The sequence below is a fragment of the Balearica regulorum genome, chromosome Z (assembly GCF_011004875.1).
Source record: "Balearica regulorum gibbericeps isolate bBalReg1 chromosome Z, bBalReg1.pri, whole genome shotgun sequence".
NCBI classification, from domain to species: domain Eukaryota; kingdom Metazoa; phylum Chordata; class Aves; order Gruiformes; family Gruidae; genus Balearica; species Balearica regulorum.
In genome coordinates this window covers 77,109,691-77,127,861 of record NC_046220.1, presented here as the reverse complement: position 1 = coordinate 77,127,861, position 18,171 = coordinate 77,109,691, and the positions used below count along the sequence as shown (strand labels likewise).

The window sequence follows — 18,171 nt, the reverse complement described above, 5'->3', positions numbered from 1 at the left end:
GTGTCATTTCAGGAGTCACCAAAAGCCCAGGACCACTCTACCTGCCCATTTACACAAGCGCAAAGTCCCACGAGCCCGTACACTTCCTTCTCTGCAAAGATGCTCCAGGGTCCCATGTAGTAGTGTAACCATTATGTCAACCTATTCAGAGCTCATTAATTGAGTATAATTGTGTCTATGAAGTGAAAAAACATCCTGATACAAAAAACACATACTGTGGCATGGGGGAGGGAAGGAAAAAATCAAACCCTCACAGATTGCTTTTTTTATGTAATTTAATGTGAGGAAAACTAATTTGATAGAGATGTTTCTTTGCAAAACACCTGGACTTTTTACACTATGAGCATCTAACAGCAGCTTTGCACTAAGAGCAACGGCTATAAAGCCAGCCACAGAGAAGGTCCTGCAGCTTCACACCACAGCTCGCACCGCACGTATTTCACACCCATCCCGGGCAGCTATCCCTCGGGAGCACCGCTCCCCGCAGCTCCCAAACCAGGCTGCACGAAAACATTGCCTCATTCTTCTCCCAGATCTCACGTATTTTATAAGTGTCAACTAAACCCCCACCAGTCCTCAGCGCCTCCAGCTGCTCTGGCTGCCCGTCCTTCCTCGGCCGGGCTCTCCCGGTCTCACCGCCGCTTCCCACCGTGCCCGGCGCTGGAGTCCACCGGCCGGCAACACCCGCCCCATGCACCAGCCAGGCCGGGATGCTTCGGGCCGCTGCTACGTTTGGAGAAGCCAGGTTTACACCGAGGCATGAGCGGAGCTGCTGCCGCCCCCGCCCTCCCCGCGGGCGGCTTCTGCCGTTGCTACCGACGGCGCCCGGGGAGATGCCGGGGAAGAAGGGGGGGCAGGACGGAAGGGCCGGGTGGGCAGCCGTGACCACGGGCGCCCCGAGATGACACAGCAGCTACCGCTGGGTACGGCCCCGGAGCCCGGCGAGGATGGCGGCGGCGGGGGCGCTGAGGGGACGGCCGTTACATAACGGCCGCGGCGCACGGGCCCGACCTCAGCACCGCCGCCCCGGCAGCTCTGACACCCGCGCCCCCACCTCCTCCACCCCCGGACCCTCGGTGGGGCGGCGGCTCCCGGGGACAGCGCAGCCCCGCCCGCCCGCCCCTCACCAGCGGCTGCATCTCGGCGCGCACGGCGGGCACCTGGAACCGGTCTATCTCCTCCATCATGGTGGCGGCGGGGCTGGGGCGCGGCAAGCGGGAGGGAAGAAGGACGGGCGGCCGCGGGGAGGCTCCTCAGACACCGAAGGAGGACGACGCCGCCGCCCGTCGCGGCTGCTGCCTCATCGCCACCGCCGCTCGCTGCCGAGGTGACTCAGCCGCGCCGCTTCCGGGTCCGGCCTCTACCGCCCCGCCCCTCATTTGCATATTCATGAAGGGGGCGTGATCTCTGCCACCAATTCAGGGGCCCGGATGCTCGGTTCCCCGCGGCCCCCGCCCCGCCGCCGCTGGGACGTACCATTCCCTCCCTCGGAGGGAGCGGGGGCACTTCGGGGATGGGGTGGGGGGAAATGCGCCGCTTCCGGCGCGTTGCCATAGTTGCCGCTATCAACTTCCGGCCGGCCGTTGGCCGGGAGGGCGCGGGGCTGTGGTGAGGAGCGGCCGGTGGCGGGGAGCTGCTGCGGCAGCCGCCATGCCAGCCAAGGCGGGTGAGCGGCACCGGCAGGTAAGGGCCTGTCCCGACCGGGTATGGTTGCAGCGCGGCGCCTCGCTCGCGTGTGACAGCGCCGTGGTGACATTACCACCAGCGCTGTGACGTCAGCCCGCCTGAATGGCGTCACTGCAGTGCCTCGTGCACCACACAAGACGTTCACACGAGGAAACGTCGCTCTGTGGCCCCGCTCTGGCTCTGCTGCCTTCAGCTCCTGCTCTAAGTAGGTGCCATGGTGTCACTGGTGTGACACCAGGCCCCCAATGACATTACTGTTCCCAGCGCCACCTTACATTACGTCACCATGCGCAGCCCAGCTCATTTCCCTCCAGGGTGGCCGCAAAGCTATAGCCCCCCAGGGCTGGGTGGGACACTGGGTCTCAGCACAAGCCCTCATGGCACTCCTTGCTGCGTGGTTACATCATGGCGCATCACTCTATCCCTGCACTAAAGTATGTCATCGCCCTGCCGGTGACACCCTGTGTGTTCGGTGGCATTTCTGTGCGTTGCCACCCTGTTTTGGCAAAACAGCACGTCCCCTAGCTGTAGCACCCCCACACTGTGTCACTGTACTGTTGCAACCCTGTGAGACTATAAAGGTTCTCAGATGTCATTATGTGATGCCATTTTGTCACTGTTACAGTGTATGACAGTTCTCTTCCAGGGCAGGTTTTGATGCACTTGAGGGGTCCCCAGTCTGGTAGAGAATCTTTCAGGGACACTGAGCAAACAGGTTGAAATCCCTGTTTTTAAATAGTTTTTAAAAATTCAATTATACCTAGCTGTAACTTTTATCACTTCCCTTTAGTTTACTATTCGGTTTTCTCTCAGTTCAGACAATGAAGAGAAGCCATCTGCTAACCTTCGTGGCCCTAACCCTACTCTGGCAGCAGCGGTGTGGGTGGATGTGTGTCTGTGAGACCTCACCGCCTTCGGGCTTTGCGTGGGCATGTCTGTGTGCAAACCCTCACAGGATGAAGGGCTCAGTCAGATTCATTCCTGGATCTCCTCTGCTACTGGAGTATCGAAGTGTTTGGTTTAAAAGCAGAAGTTGACCTGACTGGTAAAAGCTTTTACATAACAGGTTTACGTCAATCCCAACGTATTTGATCTTTGAGGTTGGGGGAAGAGGGTTAGCATAGGTGGCCTAGAAGTGACCAAGAACAAGCAGCCTGCTTCTTCAGTCCTGAACACGTGACAGAAAGCCGTAACTGATCAAGGAAGGCAGAAGGGAGAAAAAGGGGGACTGACATAATGGTTCAGAGCTGTGAGGTGGTAGCTGAGATCCCTGGACAATCCCCAGTGGTCTGTGCAAGGGTCCAGACAGCAGGAGTTCTTTCAAAAAGCGAACAGCAATCCTTGCTGATCGTCTGATCCCTCTCTAGTTACCCAAGGGTGATTCCTTTGGACTGTGGTTTATCCACACTAGGGCTGTATAGACTCTATACTATACGACTTCTGAAGCCTGAGCTAATAAACCCTGCTAAGTGTGAGCTGACTCTGCAGACCCCAATCGTATCTCCCTGCTCCTGCAACTAGAGGTGGACCTGAAATCCAGAAGTATTTAAATGGTTCCTCATGGGCCTGCTGTCTCTTGGAGCCATCTGAGGGTTCCTGCACATGCGGTAGAAGGGCTTCTGGGCTTTAGAGTAGGCAAGGGTAAGAAAGAGGATCACTGTGACATTCCTAATCCTTCTACTAAGAAGTGCTAGTAATTATCAAGTTACAAATGGCTTTATAAAGTTTGCAAAGGGTACAAATTCAGAACCAAACCCCACATCCAATCCTAGATAATGAAGATGTTTATGCTAAAATTGTAAAACCCATTAATAATAATAATGATACAAACTAAACCTGGGATGAAATGCTTGCTCTGAATTTCAGTTTCTTTTATTTTTAGAATTTCCACACAAATATTTTCAGTCATTTTCAGTAGCCATTATCTTAAATATTCTGAAACTGAGAGGCTTTGATTCACATGTTATTTGAAAAATTTAATTAATGTGTTGTAAAGGCATTAGTTTTATTTTAAAGCTCTTGAAACATCATAAACTGTTTAAACTCTTAGGATTTTTGGCTTTTCACATAACTTTCATTACAATAAGTTAAAAGACTTGTCCTGTATTGCCTTTCCTATATTTGCAATAAGCTTGTTAAATCTGATATCTGTTTCATGTCCATTTATCTACTAAAATATTCTAGTGGAAGAATTGTGTAGCCTTGAAGTCTAGAGGCTTTTGGCTCGTTTTTGCTGACTCAAAATATTAATGGTATCTCAGTGGCTTTGGGAGTACACGGAGTGAATGACTGTGCCTTTGCACTATTCACCATCCGATCAGGACCTGATGATTGGTATTTACTGAGCCATGATAGCCACTATAAAATTATTGGTGAGTCAAGGTCTAGATCCTAGTTCTTGACAAGAAAATCTCCTTTGAAAATGAGTAAGCTCCTGCACTTCTCCCTCATACACATTCCTCCTCTCTGCCAGTGTTTGTAGTGACACAGGAAACAAGCCTGCTACTTGCCGGTGAAGCTGGTTTTTCTGCTGAGCATCATTTCCGTAGACTTTCCATCCTTGTCCCTTTCATCGCAAATTCTCCTCTAGCACTATGCTCTTTTCACCTGGTTTTCATTCCTCTGTTTCCTATATATTGCTTTATTCTGCTCTGCCTCCTAGGTTTTCTATTGCTGACTGATTTCCCTTTGAAAATTTTATTCCTAGGATTGTTCTCAAAGCTGAGATAGTTACCTGAACACTATCAGGTCCTTCCCTTTTACCGTGTGTCACTTCCAGCCCCTCCTCTGCTTTCATGGCTGTCTGATCTTAAAGTGCCTTGTGATCAATTCTTCTTTTTTCTTCTTATTTTCCCTTACAGGTGGTGGTTGCCTGCCCTTCTGCTGTGCCTGTCTTGTATCCACATTCTCCTCTGACATAAACTTCTTGCTTTGTTTCACTCTTTTTTTCTTTATCTGAGTGACTTCAGCCTCCACTTTAATCTCCAGCTATCTGATGTCTTTTTCGTCTTCTTTGAAAGAAATCTCCTATATTCCTGGGTGAAAAAATGTCCAAAACCAGTTGGCCATCAGAGATGAAGTCTGCGTCCTTCCAGATGAATCATTTGACTTGATCTGAGCCTTAATTAGAAGCATTTTTATATTCTTGTATGTTTGTGTACATTAATAAGAAATGTTTCAGCATTCGAAGTCTGTTAAAACAATTGGGTGTGCTTGGATCTTTGTGTTCCCAATGCAGCTTTGTAAATAATAATACTTGTGTATGCTCTCTACTTCAATAACATACTTCATTTCAGGTCTGAAACGTGTTGTGAAACTGAAATTGAGCTCCTCAGCATTTAGGGATGATGTAGATTTATGGAAAGTCATGAGCCAACATCCCTACCTCAGAATGAAGGGAATGAAGAATTAGATTCTTAGCTCCCCTGAAAATGAGGTCTTGAATATGACAAGCAGGACACTCAGACGTGTAGTGTTCTATACATGCTGACCTTGCGTGGCAGATGCACGGACATGCAGGATGTTGGCAGGGCAGGGATCAGCACCCCATTAGCCTGGTGTCAGTCCTAGTCCTGGGTGGTGAGAGAAAGTTGCCAACACTTTTGAGATTGTAATTTTAAACATGGTTATCAGGTATGCTGTTGGAGGTGTTGGTTTCAGATGTCCATGTTTTCGCTTTGTGACTCAAGGAGAAGCCTTGTGTGAGCAGTGGAGAGCACCCTGGGCTGCGGTGTGCCTCTGTAGCTGAACCCACCTCAAGGAGAAACAAAATTTGGCTATGGTTTCTTAACTGACATGCCATACAGTTCTTTGCATTTATGGTGTGCAAAACCAAACTGGCTGGGCTTATCATTTAGGGTCAACCCACTGTCAGTAACAGGTCACTTATGCAGTGTTAAGAAAGCATCTGAATTTGGGCAGCGAGGCATTTCTCACCACACTTGACTTGTGGTCTTGCACCCGCTGACATGCAAGCAGCTGCTTTGCTGTTTAGCCAGTTGTCAAAGAGAAACAAAGAGACCCACTCCTCAAACACAGTCACTAATGAGACACATTTTACATTTTTGCAAGCAAAGGCTTTTAAGATGCTTACTGGCTCTTAAACATGCATTAAACCATCCATAGAATATAAAATAAATGCTCAGTTTAGTGTCTCTCAGAAAACAGATTATAAAATGTGTTGGCAAGTAGCTCTTAAATTGGCCTCCCTACTGTGTGTAAATGTATGTCTGCTGCAGGTCAGACTAAAAGTCACTTTGCTTCCTTTGGTTTTGTTTCCATGACATGCTTCTTTGCTCCTTGTGCTGAGTGGTGATCTATTATGGAGATTACTAATATTCAAAACAAGAATAGAAAGCTAGCAGGAAATTATTAAATGGTTTTACAGAAATGTCAAGCTTAGCTCTTGTAATGACTCTTCCCCTTCTCCTTAGAATCCTATGGGCAGCTGTGTTCTCTTTTTTTCAGATTATGTGTTAACCTCTGTGCTGTGCTCCAGAGGAAGCAGAAATGATAATGTCTCTGCTCAGGAAGGTGAAGTAAACTTAGCTGGAGTGTTCTGTGGTTGCTGAGCCTTGTAGTCTGATTGTCTTACAGTGACAGCTAGCATGGAGAGCGGAAAGGATGCAGGAATGTCTCTTTAATGATCTTAAAAAATATAGTCTAGGTTTGTCATTGCCCTGATGAGTGTTTCATTAATATGTAATTGATTTTCAGCCCTTGGAAAATTGCTTAATATGAACTGACAGTTCATCTTTGCAGAGTAATCAACCTGCATCATCCCTGCCTCTGAGTTTTCTGGTATTTTAGGCTGGATCTGCAAATCCAGATCTGCTCAGCCCACCTTGTGTTTTAAGCATAGGGAGAAATTTCACATTACTCAAGGAGTTATTGTATAGTGGTGTGTTTGGCTCCTCACCTTCCAGTGACCAGTTGCAGGAGGTAGTTTGACCTGATAGTATAGGAGAAGATTGTACCACCCAGCAAAGGCCATAGTGAGGAACCTCACCCTGGATGGCAGGACAGCACACGCGATAGCATCGTTGCATCTCCTACTTGATTAGTCAGGGCTGGCCTTGGATCTGAATGTGAGGGATGGACATATTTTTTCCTGAGGGATTTCTGCAGTCACAAATTCAGGATTTAACAAGGTTCTTAAAGGAACACTTGCTCTTCAGAGTAAATCTCTGCTTCCTGGGACACCAAGATGATTTATTTGCCATCAGCACTGCCACTGACAAGTCAGAGGTTTTCTGCAGCAGATGCTGAAATAGTTGAAAAATAGAGCCATAGAAAATAGCTGTAAAAAAAGAACAGGCATGATTATTCCAGGACTTGGAAAAAGCTTTAAAGCTTTTGCTATTCAGTCAAGAAGGCAGGTACTGATAGTCCTCTCTATTTTGTATAAATTCAGTTAATGAGTCTCAGATCAGCAATTAATGTCTGTCACATGGCCAACAAAAAGAGAGAGTAATAATCACTGTGGATAGAGTAAGCAAGAAGGACAAGACTTGAATGGATGATTGAGTATGGATGGTTGAGTATGATTCTTTATTTTCCTCATTTCAGGCCAAGCTGGAAACATGTTACTAGGGTGTTGAGGGAAAAACTTCCACTAGACATCACATCTCTTCAATGCTTGCCCTCCCATTACATGTTTCTGGGATGCAGAAATAAGATAGCTCTTTCTAAATGCCAGCCAGGTTGTGCCTTGTTTTATTTACAGCAATGTCCTTTGGAAAGAAGCATAGTTTCTCCTTATTCTATTTTTTCTGTTTTATAACTCAAAAAAAAAAAAAAAAAGAAAAGAAAAAAGAGGAATTTCATTTGGACACAACCCAAACATCCTACCTAAAAATAGAATTAGAAATGCTTGTTGGATAGGTCAGCAACATGAAAACTTCCTGCTGAAGGACTTATTTTTGCAGCTATTTACATCTCCTGATGGTTTCTCTGTATTAGAGGGAGCTGTGGCAAGGGAAAGGAAAATTAAATGGCATTTAAAGCATCACTTTTCAGCTGTTTCCTCTCTTATGTATCATCCTGTTGGATCACTGTATCTTGGCTGTAGTCAATAGTCAATTTGTCTCGTAGCACAGTCAATGTCTGGCCCATGGAGGAATTTCTAAGTGTTGGTATCATAAACACATCCTGGAATAAAGGTCCAGAAAAGAACAGTCACTTGCGTTTTCTATATCCTATTTAAGTATAATGACTGTTATGGGCTTCTAATGTCTTTTTACTGTGGGAACTACAATGATCTGATCATTTGTTTAATGTAAGATGGTCATCAGAGTAAAACATGTTTAGCATAGATTCTCACTCTGGCATTTTTGGCTGTAGCAGTGCAGCACCTCCCAGAGTAGTCAGAGTTGTGACAGTGACCTGGAGGTGAGAAACTCCTTGTAACTCTTTAATGCCTCCTACCTGTTCCTTAGTTCCCTAGCAACAATGTCTCTTTTTTCCTAATATAAATTCCTCATAATTATTCACACTCCTTGTTAATTATTATTATTATTATTAAAGGCAGGGATGGTAGCACCATTTATCAGGAAGATTTAGGAAGACTGCTGATTCTTTCTGTAGCAAGACCATCTTCAGTTTATATATAATTTGCTAAAATGTAACTATTTGGATTGAAATGTTCTTTACTGGATGTCTGACTTAAAAAAAAAAAAAAACTCTGGATGCTGAACAACATAAACCAAAATACTACTAGCAAGTTACTGTCTGAACTCTGTCCATGCTTGTAAGCCTGGGAGAGCTTAAGTGAAGCACAGAACCTATGAAAAACAAACTGTATCATTATGGAATTAAGCTGTGTATCATAATGCCTGTGCTCAATGGGATGAATTCAAGGTTGCTCCCGCAACCTTAATTCTCGCATTTTCTAACTTCTGAATACTTCTCTTTCAGATGCTACTAACAGTCTGTTAACTTTTTTTTTTTTCCTGTAACTAATTATGTAATAGTGAAAATGTGCTTTAATTTGAGAGACGTGTATGAAGGACAGTTGTTGTGAGCATCTTGCTAGTGAATATCAACACTTACCAATATCTAAAGGGCAGATGTCAAGAGGATGGGGCCAGACCCTTCTCAGTGGTGCCCAGTGACAGGACAAGGGGCAATGGGCACAAACTGGAACACAGGAAGTTCCATCGGAACATGAGGAAAAACTTCTTCACTCTGAGGGTGACAGAGCACTGGGACAGGCTGCCCAGAGAGGTTGTGGAGTCTCCTTCTCTGGAGAGATTCAAAACCCGCCCGGACATGATCCTGTGCAACCTGCTCTAGGTGATCCTACTTTAGCATGGAGTTGGACTAGATGATCTCCAGACATCCCTTCCAACTCCTACCAATCTGTGAACCTGTGAATATACAATCATTATGTTGATTCACAGTTATAGTTTATTTTTTATTTGTAGTGTGGATGCGTTTGTGACCTCTTTGCTGTTGTACAACACTGTGTGATGTGGAACAAAGAAATAGCTGTCAGAGCAAAAGAATTACATCTTAAATAATAGTTTATGGATCACACATTGATGCAGTAGAAAGAAGAATGAGGAAGCGGTGGCCATCATTCTAAGCCATGGTAGCAGGACACCAACTACCTGGGTGCTATATCGGAGTGGTGACATTTGTCTTCCCAAGTAACCATTGCACAAGATGGAGCCCTGCTTTCCTGGAGATGGCTTAACACCTGCCTGCCAATGGGAAGTGGTGAATGAATTCCTTATCTTGTTTTGCTTGCCTGTGCGGCTTTTGCTTTACCTGTTAAACTGTCTTTATCTCAACCTATGAATTTTCTCACTTTTACCCTTCCAATTCTCTTCCAACCATCCTGCGTGGGGAGGGTAGTGAGCAAGCGGTTGCGTGGTGCTTCATTGCCAGCAGGGGTTAAGATAGTGGCAGAGAGGAGTCTTAAGGAAAGGCACGAGGAAGGACAGTGTGCTATTTTGGAAAGATTTACAAGGAGCAGAAGCTTGCAAAAGAAAGAGCAAAAGGACAAAGCACAGATACACCAATTAAAAGGAATGTCAGGACTGCCTTTTCTAGCAAGTGTTGCAGCAGTAGACTGTGCTATTATCTGAACTAGGAGGCAATGTAAAAGATTTTGTATTCTTGACTGATCCATGTTTGCTCCCCACATTGCTGCTTCTGATAGTTTTAAACAGATCTACTAGTTTTGATGAGTGTTGCCTTGTGCTAATATTGCCAAAATACTAGGATCTCATTTCATCTCTTCATTTTTGTGTCACCTTTTAAGTGGATTCTAACAGTTTTAGGTACTTTGGGATGAACCTTCCACAGCACAGGATGAACCAGCTCATCCCTGCAGGAATGATGCTTGCATGCTGAAAGTTGCCTTCTGCTTTTTGTACTGACTTCTGTAGAATATTAAGTCAAGTAGAGTTGCAGCCTTTACCTTTGCTAGCCAGAGTCCAGGATATCCAACAAATAAGATATTCAAATTTTTTTGAAGTAGGTCTCTGTGTTGTGAAGGATGGTTTGTCTAGGCAGGAGAGGCGAGTTTTGCTGAAGGACCTTGGAATGAGCAAAGGACCAACACATTCCTAGTCCCTATTGCCATCTGCCAGACAAATCTGTGCTCACCTGCTCCAGGTATGGCTGTCCTGTCTTCATGGAGCACACATGGAAGAAAGCCCAGGGCCTACACCGGTCACTGGCTCCCATGTTTCCTTTTCAGGTTTAGCGCACTTTTCGAGTGGGCTAACTGTGTCTGTACTATGCAGCCTTTGGCCAAGGATCTGTGTGACAGCCAAGTAGCCCTAAGGCATAACTATCCAGGTTGGAGGGGGTGGTTGGAGTTTTTTTAGTTCAAAATACTAGAGATAATAACTGCAATTTTATAACAGTCCTGCCAGTCTTGTTCTTGCTCCCTGATGTGGGGAACTACTTCACTTAGTTCCCAGGGAGCCCTGAAGCAAGCTGCCACAGTCAGGGAGTGGGGTCTGGCAGTAAAGTATGAGTGAAACAAATGGAGAAGGGCTGTAAAACCCACCAACTAATGCAATGAGACCCCTCCCTTGAACACCCTTTGCCAGTTGTACACAGTTGGATGTGGTACTCTCAGCTACCCTTTGATAAAGGGTAAAAACATGTATGGGATCAAAGCTCAGACTTTCAGAGCCTAGTTCTTTTTTAAAAATAATCTGTAAACTTTGTTACACTCAAAATCTTATTTATAGGCAAAGAGGAGACACACCTTATATCTCTCAAAATAAGAATTTAATGTTAGTGTGACTGAAGTCTTCGTCTAAACATTATCATCAGCCAGATGAAATTATTACAGAAAATAAGAAGTACTTCTGTGAAAAAAATTATTATTATTCTTTGTATTCTTGACTGATCCATGTTTGCTCCCCACATTGCTGCTTCTGATAGTTTTAAACAGATCTACTAGTTTTGATGAGTGTTGCCTTGTGCTAATATTGCCAAAATACTAGGATATTATTAATAATAATAATGCAGTTAAAATCATTGCATGCAAGCTTCCCAGTTTTGACCCCTTTTTTGGTATTGTGCTCTCCCTTCTTCTGGTCTTCTGGTTCCCAAGGTTGATTGTTTCATTTTGCTGTTGGTGGTGGTGTTGGTGGGGATGTTATGGCAAGCTGTCAGCATCTGGGGTCCTTCACTGCGAAGGATAAGATGTGCATGTTGATGGTTTCTTCTTCTCTAGGACCCACTTGGAGTTTCTTTTATATGTTAGCTAACACGCTTTCACACCTTTCTCTTTATTCATTGGTCTGGTGTTCCGCATTACACCTGATGGTGCTATATATGATGCTTTTTAGCTGTGTGATGCTTTTTAACTGTGCTGGATACTATTATTTTGTTTTCTTTGTTACCCCTAAACCCAGCTTTGTCCAGTTCCCTTGTCTGCAGATCTGCATTTCTCTAACTGGCCAGTGGTGAGATTCGTACAGCTGTGGGGTCTCTGTTGTCAAGCCTGTGCCCCATCTCTCATGATCCCCTGCCTGTACTCCTCTGCCACATCCTGGTTCTCCTCAGGATCTCTCTATCATACCAGGCTGTACTATGTTATTGTTACAGTCATACAACCATGATGGTACTGTACAAAGACAAAAGAAATAAAGTAAATTATCCATAGGTCCCTGGTTAATTTGAAAAGTTGTTCATGCTCTACCCTACAAACCTCTTATGGTGTGGGGAGCAGGGCAGGGTTTGTGCTCCTTCCTTCCAGGGCACTCTAGCTCTAGCTTTTCTTCAGTGTCACTTTTGGATTTTAATACAGTTGCAGATACTTATTCAGAGGTAGCTCTTTGGATTATGTTAATTGAAATCTATGCAACTGCCAAAATCAATTACCCTCAGATTGCCTTGTCAATGCCTTTGCTGCTGGATAAATGATTTTATAGACTCATTTACAAAGGGTAATGGTGAATAGGCTTTGATTTTCATAAAGAAGGGGAATTGTGAGAGGAGTCTAGGAATCTCTGTAGACACTTGTGCTCCTTAAGGTGTTCATAGAGGTATGAAAAAGGGGATGAACAGCAGATAATGTGATAAAGCTAGAAAAACCAGACAAAAGCAGCAAGTGGCAGACCTGAAAAGCAAGCAGCGGTTCTTTATATTTGCATGTAGTTGTACCATGGGAGTCCTTGCTGTGGAAGTTGCACATGCTAAAAATACACATGAATTCCAAAATGTCTGAATAAATATGTGGAGAAAAAGGGTCACTGATATGAAATAAAAAGCATAGCATTTCTGTTTTAAGTCCCTGTGGCAAGCTGAGAGGGTGTCCTCAAGAAAGCTCCATAGATACCTGCTTTTGAACACTGCTGGAGAGAGATACTTGGCTAGGTGGACCTTTGATCTGAGCTGAAGGGCATACTAATGTTCTGCTAAAGAAAATCAATAAACCTAGGGAACTTGCTTCTGCACCCCTTCGTTTTCTTTCCCTCTTCTCTAGTATCCCCTTCTTTCCTGTCACAAAGTCAAACACTTTTTTCAAGTAACTCCTCTGCTTTTCCCATCCATCCCATCGAATGTTATCTGGGATCCATCCTAAAACTGTTCTTGCCAATCTTTCCAATGTTGTCTCCTATGTTTTATTTATCAGCTCTCTTTCGCTCTGCCTTCTGAGTTCTTGGTCCTGTCTGTCCCTCAGCATCTTCTCGAAAGAATCCTTTTCATTTCCTCCACCGCTTTCTGTAAAGTTTTCACAAACCTTTGTCACTGGTACCCTTCTGTTATTTAACCTCTGGATAATGTCCCTTAGAAATACTCTATCAGGCTCCCTGTAAACTACAATTTCACTGTTTTCCTTAAAGCCTGTCATAAAATTTTTGCTGTGCTGTGATGTGCTCGGGGAAGTTGGCAGTGGTTAACTTCCCAGCTGCTCATCAGTGTTTTTCATGGCTTTTCAGCACTCATGGCTTTGTAGGTGTGGATCTGTCGTCTTCAGCAAGAGCAGCTTTTCTGTGTGTTTGAGTAAGGCACTAGAACCCCATGTGCGTGACATTTTGGTGTATCACAGATAGGTAGTAACAAGGATAGAGCCTAGTGTTTCTTCATGCTGATAAACTATTGTATTTTGAAAGTGACTGCCTTTCATTCAAATGATTTATTTTGCTGGTTTTGGCTGGGATAAAGCTAATTTTCTTCATAGTAGCTGGTACAGAGCTGTGTTTTGGATTTGTGCTGAGAACAGCGTTGATAACCCAGGGATGTTCTCATTACTGCTGAGCAGTGCTCACACAGAGCCAAGGCCTTTTCTGCTCCTCACCCCACCCCACCAGCGAGGAGGCTGGGGGTGCACAAGGAGTTGGGAGGGGACACAGCCGGGACAGCTGACCCCAACTGACCAAAGGGATATTCCATACCATATGACGTTGTACTCTGAATATAACTGGGGAAGCTAGCCAGGAGGCAGGATCGCAGCTCAGGAATTAGCTGAGTATTGACTTCAATCGGTGAGAAATTATGCCATGCATCACTTGTTTTGTATATTCTTTTGTAATAATAATAACAACAATAATAAATAATTGTTATTAATTATTACTATTAATTAATATTACTACTACTATTATTATTATTATCTTCCTTTTTTGTCCTATTAAACTGTCTTTATCTCAACCCACGAGTTTTTTTTTTTTCCTTTTCAAATCTGTCCCCCATCCCACTGTGGACGGGGTGGGGGAACAAGCGAATGGTTCTGTGGTTGTTTTAGCTGCCAGCTGGGTTAAACCAGTCCTTTTTGGCACCCAACATGAGACACAAAGGGCTGAGTCTAACTAGAATGTGTTAAAACAAATGTGTTGTAAGGATTTATTAAATTAGTTTAATAGTCACTGCTCACAATGTTGTATTATTTTTTTGCATGGATGTGTAAAGTAATTCCTTACTTGCATTATGTATTCCCTATAGTGCTGTTTATCTTCTCTGTGAGCTGGATGAGGTTTTTCCTTTTGCCGCACAGTCCACTACTCATTTATGATAAGATAACATTATTGGCCATGAGAATGATTTGGTCTGTGTCTTCAGCATTGCTGTCATTTCCATACCTCAGGTGCTATTTCCCAGGAATTATTAATAATCACATTCTCTACCTTTTTTACCCAGAGAACAAATCTATGGGGGAGATGGGGGGGTATACTTTCACCTCCACCTTCCCTTTCTCCTTCAGGCTAGTTACTACAGCTCTTGAGAATTTCAAATACCCTTGGGATGTACAGACCAGCATGCTTCTATTACTAGGTCTCCTGAATGTGGTTCTTGTTTAGGGTTAAAGAACTATTTAAGAATACCGCCCAGAGATCTGCCCCAAGGCTGAATAGTTGTGAGTGGCAAGGTGTGGGGGATAGTATGAGCAAGTACCTAAACCAGGGGGCACCTCCAATGTTCTGGAACTTCACCCCTGAACAAGTGCAGAATCCTGAAAAACTAATAAAATATTTGGAAAAAGTGTGCTGTCACCCTGTCAATTCCACAGAGACACAATTTACTGCTACGTGCTGGGGCCTGGCCCTGTTCAACACTATTCAGTAGCCTTGAGGGGAAGAGAGGGTCTCTGATCTGACAGGCACTGCGGCCACTCGTGTGCCAGGCATTGCTGTTACTCCAACCCCTATGACAGGCACTGCAACTATTCCAACCCCCGCGACAGGCACCGCAGCCACTCCAGCCCCACAACAGGCGAGGGCTCCAACCTCAGCAACAGGCACTGTGGCTGAACCAGAGAACCAACCCATGCCAGTATCAGTCACTCCTATACAGAAGAAGAAATAAACAAGTCAGCTCACTTAGTAAAGAATGGTGATGAACCAGGACCATCATGAGAACAGGAGGAAAAGGCAGAACCAGAGGTAATCACCCGAAGATCCCTGTCCCTGAGTGAGCTGCGAGATATGCAAAAGGATTTCACCCGCCATGCAGGTGAGCACATTGTCACCTGGCTGCTCCGATGCTGGGCTAACAAGGCCAGTAGCCTGGAATTAGAGGGTAGGGAGGCCAAACAGCTGGGATCCCTGTCTAGGGAAGGGGGCATCAACAAGGCAATTGGGAAAAAAACCCAAACCCTCAGCCTCTGGTGACGACTTGTCAGGCATGAAGGAAAGGCATCCTTTCAAGGAAGATGTCACCCAGGCAAGTGGACCACCATGGAGAGTGTATCCAGTAGCTGAAGGAATTATCCATGGTTTATTATGACCTGAAAGACATACAGTTACCCACAAATTCAGATGAAGTCCAATGCTCATGACCAGTGTCACCAACCCAGACTCCCCGATTGCCATCCATAAGCCAATTTGTTAACTGAATAGCCAAGGGGCGATCAGCAGAACTCACTCACCCTATAACAGTCCCATATGGCCAGTGCAAAAATCTAATGGAGAGTGGAGACTGACAGCAGACTATGGTGTCCAGTCACGCCGCCCATGAGTGCTGCCGTGCCAGATGTGCTAGAACTGGAGTCAAAGGCAGCCAAGTGGTACACCACAATTGGTATTGCTAATGTGTTTTTCTCAATCCCTTTGGTGGCAGAGCGCAGGCCACAGTTTGTTTTCACTTGGAGGGTCGTCCAGTACACCTGGAACTGACTGCCCCAGGGGTGGAAACACAGCCCCACCATTTGCCATGGGCTGATCCAGAGTGCACTGGAACAGGGTGAAGCTCCAGAGCACCTGCAGAACATTGACGATATCATTGTATGGGGCAACACAGCAGATGTTGTTTCTGAGAAAGGGAAGAAAACAGTCCAATTCCTTCTGAAAGCCGTTTTTGCCATGAAACAAAGTAAGGGCAAGGGACCTGCACAGGAGATCCAGTTTTTAGGAATAAAATGGCAAGGTGGATGTTGCCAGCTCCCGATAGATGTGAGCAACAAAACAGCAACTATGTCTCCACCAACTAGCAAAAAGGAACCAGAAGCTTTCCTAGGCATTGTGGGGTTTTGGAGGATGCGTATTCCAAATTACAGTCTGATTGTATGCGGTTTCTGTCAGGTGACCCAGAAGAAGAATTATTTCAAATGGGGCCTTGAGCAATGACAAGCTTTTGAACAAATTAAACAGGAAATAGTTCATGCCGTAGCTCTTGGGCCAGTCCGGGCAGAACCAGATGTAACAGATGTGCTCTACGCCGCAGCTGGGGGGAATGGCCCTACCTGGAGTCTCTGGCAGAAAGCACCAGGGGAGACTTGGGGTCGACCCCTGGGTTTTTGGAGTCGGGGATACAGAGGATCCGAGGCCTGCTACATTCCGGTTGAAAAAGAGATTTTGGCAGCATAGGAAGGGGTTTGAGCTGCTTTGAAAGCAATTGGTATTGAAGCAGAGCACCTCCTGGCACCCCAACTGCCAGTTCTGGGCTGGATGTTCAAAGGGAGGGTCCCCTCTATACATCATGATGTTACTGATGTTATGTGAATAAGTGGGTTGCACTGATCACATAACAGGCTTGAATAGGAAACCCCAGTTGCCCAGAAATTCTGGAAGTGACCATGAACTGGCCAGAAGGCAAAGATTTCGGAGTATCGCCAGAGGAGGAGGTGACATGTGCTGAAGAGGTCCCGCTGTATAATAAACTTCCAGAAGATGAGAAACCATATGCCCTGTTCACTGATGGGTCCTGCTGCATTGTGAGAAAGCATCTGAGGTGGAAGGCCGCTGTGTGTAGTCCTACATGACAAGTCACAGATGCTGCTGAAGAAGGTGGCAAATCGAGCCAGTTTGCAGAGGTGAAAGCCATCCAGGTGGCTTCAGATATTGCTGAATGAGAAAAGTGGCCGATGCTCTACCTCTGTACTGACTCATGGATGGTGGCCAATGCCCTGTAGGGGTGGTCACAGCAATGGCAGCAGAGCAACTGGCAGTGCAGAGGCAAACCCATCTGGGCTGCTCCATTGTGGCAAGATATTGCTGCCTGGCTAGAGAAGCTGGTTGTAAAAGTATGTCATGTAGGTGCCCATATACCCAAGAGAACTGAGAACACTTGTCATTGAAGAGTGGACTTGACCATGGATACTATTGCACAGGTCATCCATCAATGTGAAACACGCACTGCGATCAAACAAGCCAAGTGGCTAAAGCCTCTGTGGCATGGAGGACAATGGCTGAAATATAAATACAGGGAGGCCTGGCAGATTGATTGTGTCACTCTCTCACAAACTTGCCAAGGCAAGTGCTATGTCCTTACAATGGTGGAAGCAATCACTGGATGGCTGGAAACATATCCTGTGACCCATGTCATCACCCACAACACCATCTTAGACCTTGAAAAACAAGTCCTGTGGTGACATGGCACCTCGGCAAGAACTGAGTCAGACAATGGGACTCCTTTCCAAAACAATGTCATAGACACCTGGGTCAAAGAGCATGGCATTGAGAGGGTGTATCACATCCTTTGTCATGCACCAGCCTCTGGGAAAATCGAATGATACAATGGGCTGCTAAAGACTATGCTGAGAGCAATGGGTGGTGGGACATTCAAACATTGGGATGCACCAAGGCAAAGGCCACCTAGTTAGTCAACACTGGGGGATCTGCCAATGAAGCTGGCCCTGCCCAGTCAAAACTTTTCCATACTGTAGAAGGGGATAAAGTCCCCGTAGTGCACATAAAGTGTACATTAGGGAAGACAGTCTATGTTGCTCCTGTCTCAGGCAAAGGCAAACCTATTCATGGGGTTGCTTTTGCTCAAGGACCTGGATGCACGTGGTGAGTGATGTGGAAGGATGGGGAATTCCAATGTGGACCTCAAAGGGATTTGATTTTGGGTGAGAATAGCCAGTGGTTTAAATTGTATGGTGTTAATTGCTACATAATACTGTTTGTCATCACTACTATGATTGTGATATGCCATAACAGTGCTATTACAGTAACAGTGACCCAAGTTAATGAAGGATGAACTTTAATGAAACCGAACAAAGTGCAGCAATGATGGAACTAGAACTGACCAGCTACCAGCACCCAGCAACTTCCTCAAAATCGACACCTTCAACCCACA

At 45.4% G+C, this 18,171-nt stretch overlaps 2 protein-coding genes across 6 annotated transcripts in view; one reads left to right on the top strand and one right to left on the bottom strand.

Moving 5' to 3' along the window:
* FAM219A (family with sequence similarity 219 member A) overlaps positions 1-1,359 on the bottom strand; it is a 110,082-nt gene extending 108,723 nt beyond the window's left edge. The window contains exon 1 of one of the 3 annotated variants that reach the window (XM_075739588.1): positions 1,128-1,359. In XM_075739588.1, coding sequence (XP_075595703.1) covers positions 1,128-1,187 — 60 coding nt within the window. In that variant the 5' untranslated portion in view covers positions 1,188-1,359. The remainder of the gene's footprint in view (positions 1-1,127) is intronic. The other 2 variants (XM_075739589.1, XM_075739590.1) reach the window with 2 other exon arrangements.
* A 223-nt stretch (positions 1,360-1,582) lies between these two features.
* The window catches only part of DNAI1 (dynein axonemal intermediate chain 1), a 161,753-nt gene continuing 145,164 nt past the window's right edge, over positions 1,583-18,171 (top strand). For all 3 annotated transcript variants that reach the window (XM_075739584.1, XM_075739582.1, XM_075739585.1), the window contains exon 1: positions 1,583-1,683. In XM_075739584.1, coding sequence (XP_075595699.1) covers positions 1,651-1,683 — 33 coding nt within the window. In that variant the 5' untranslated portion in view covers positions 1,583-1,650. The remainder of the gene's footprint in view (positions 1,684-18,171) is intronic.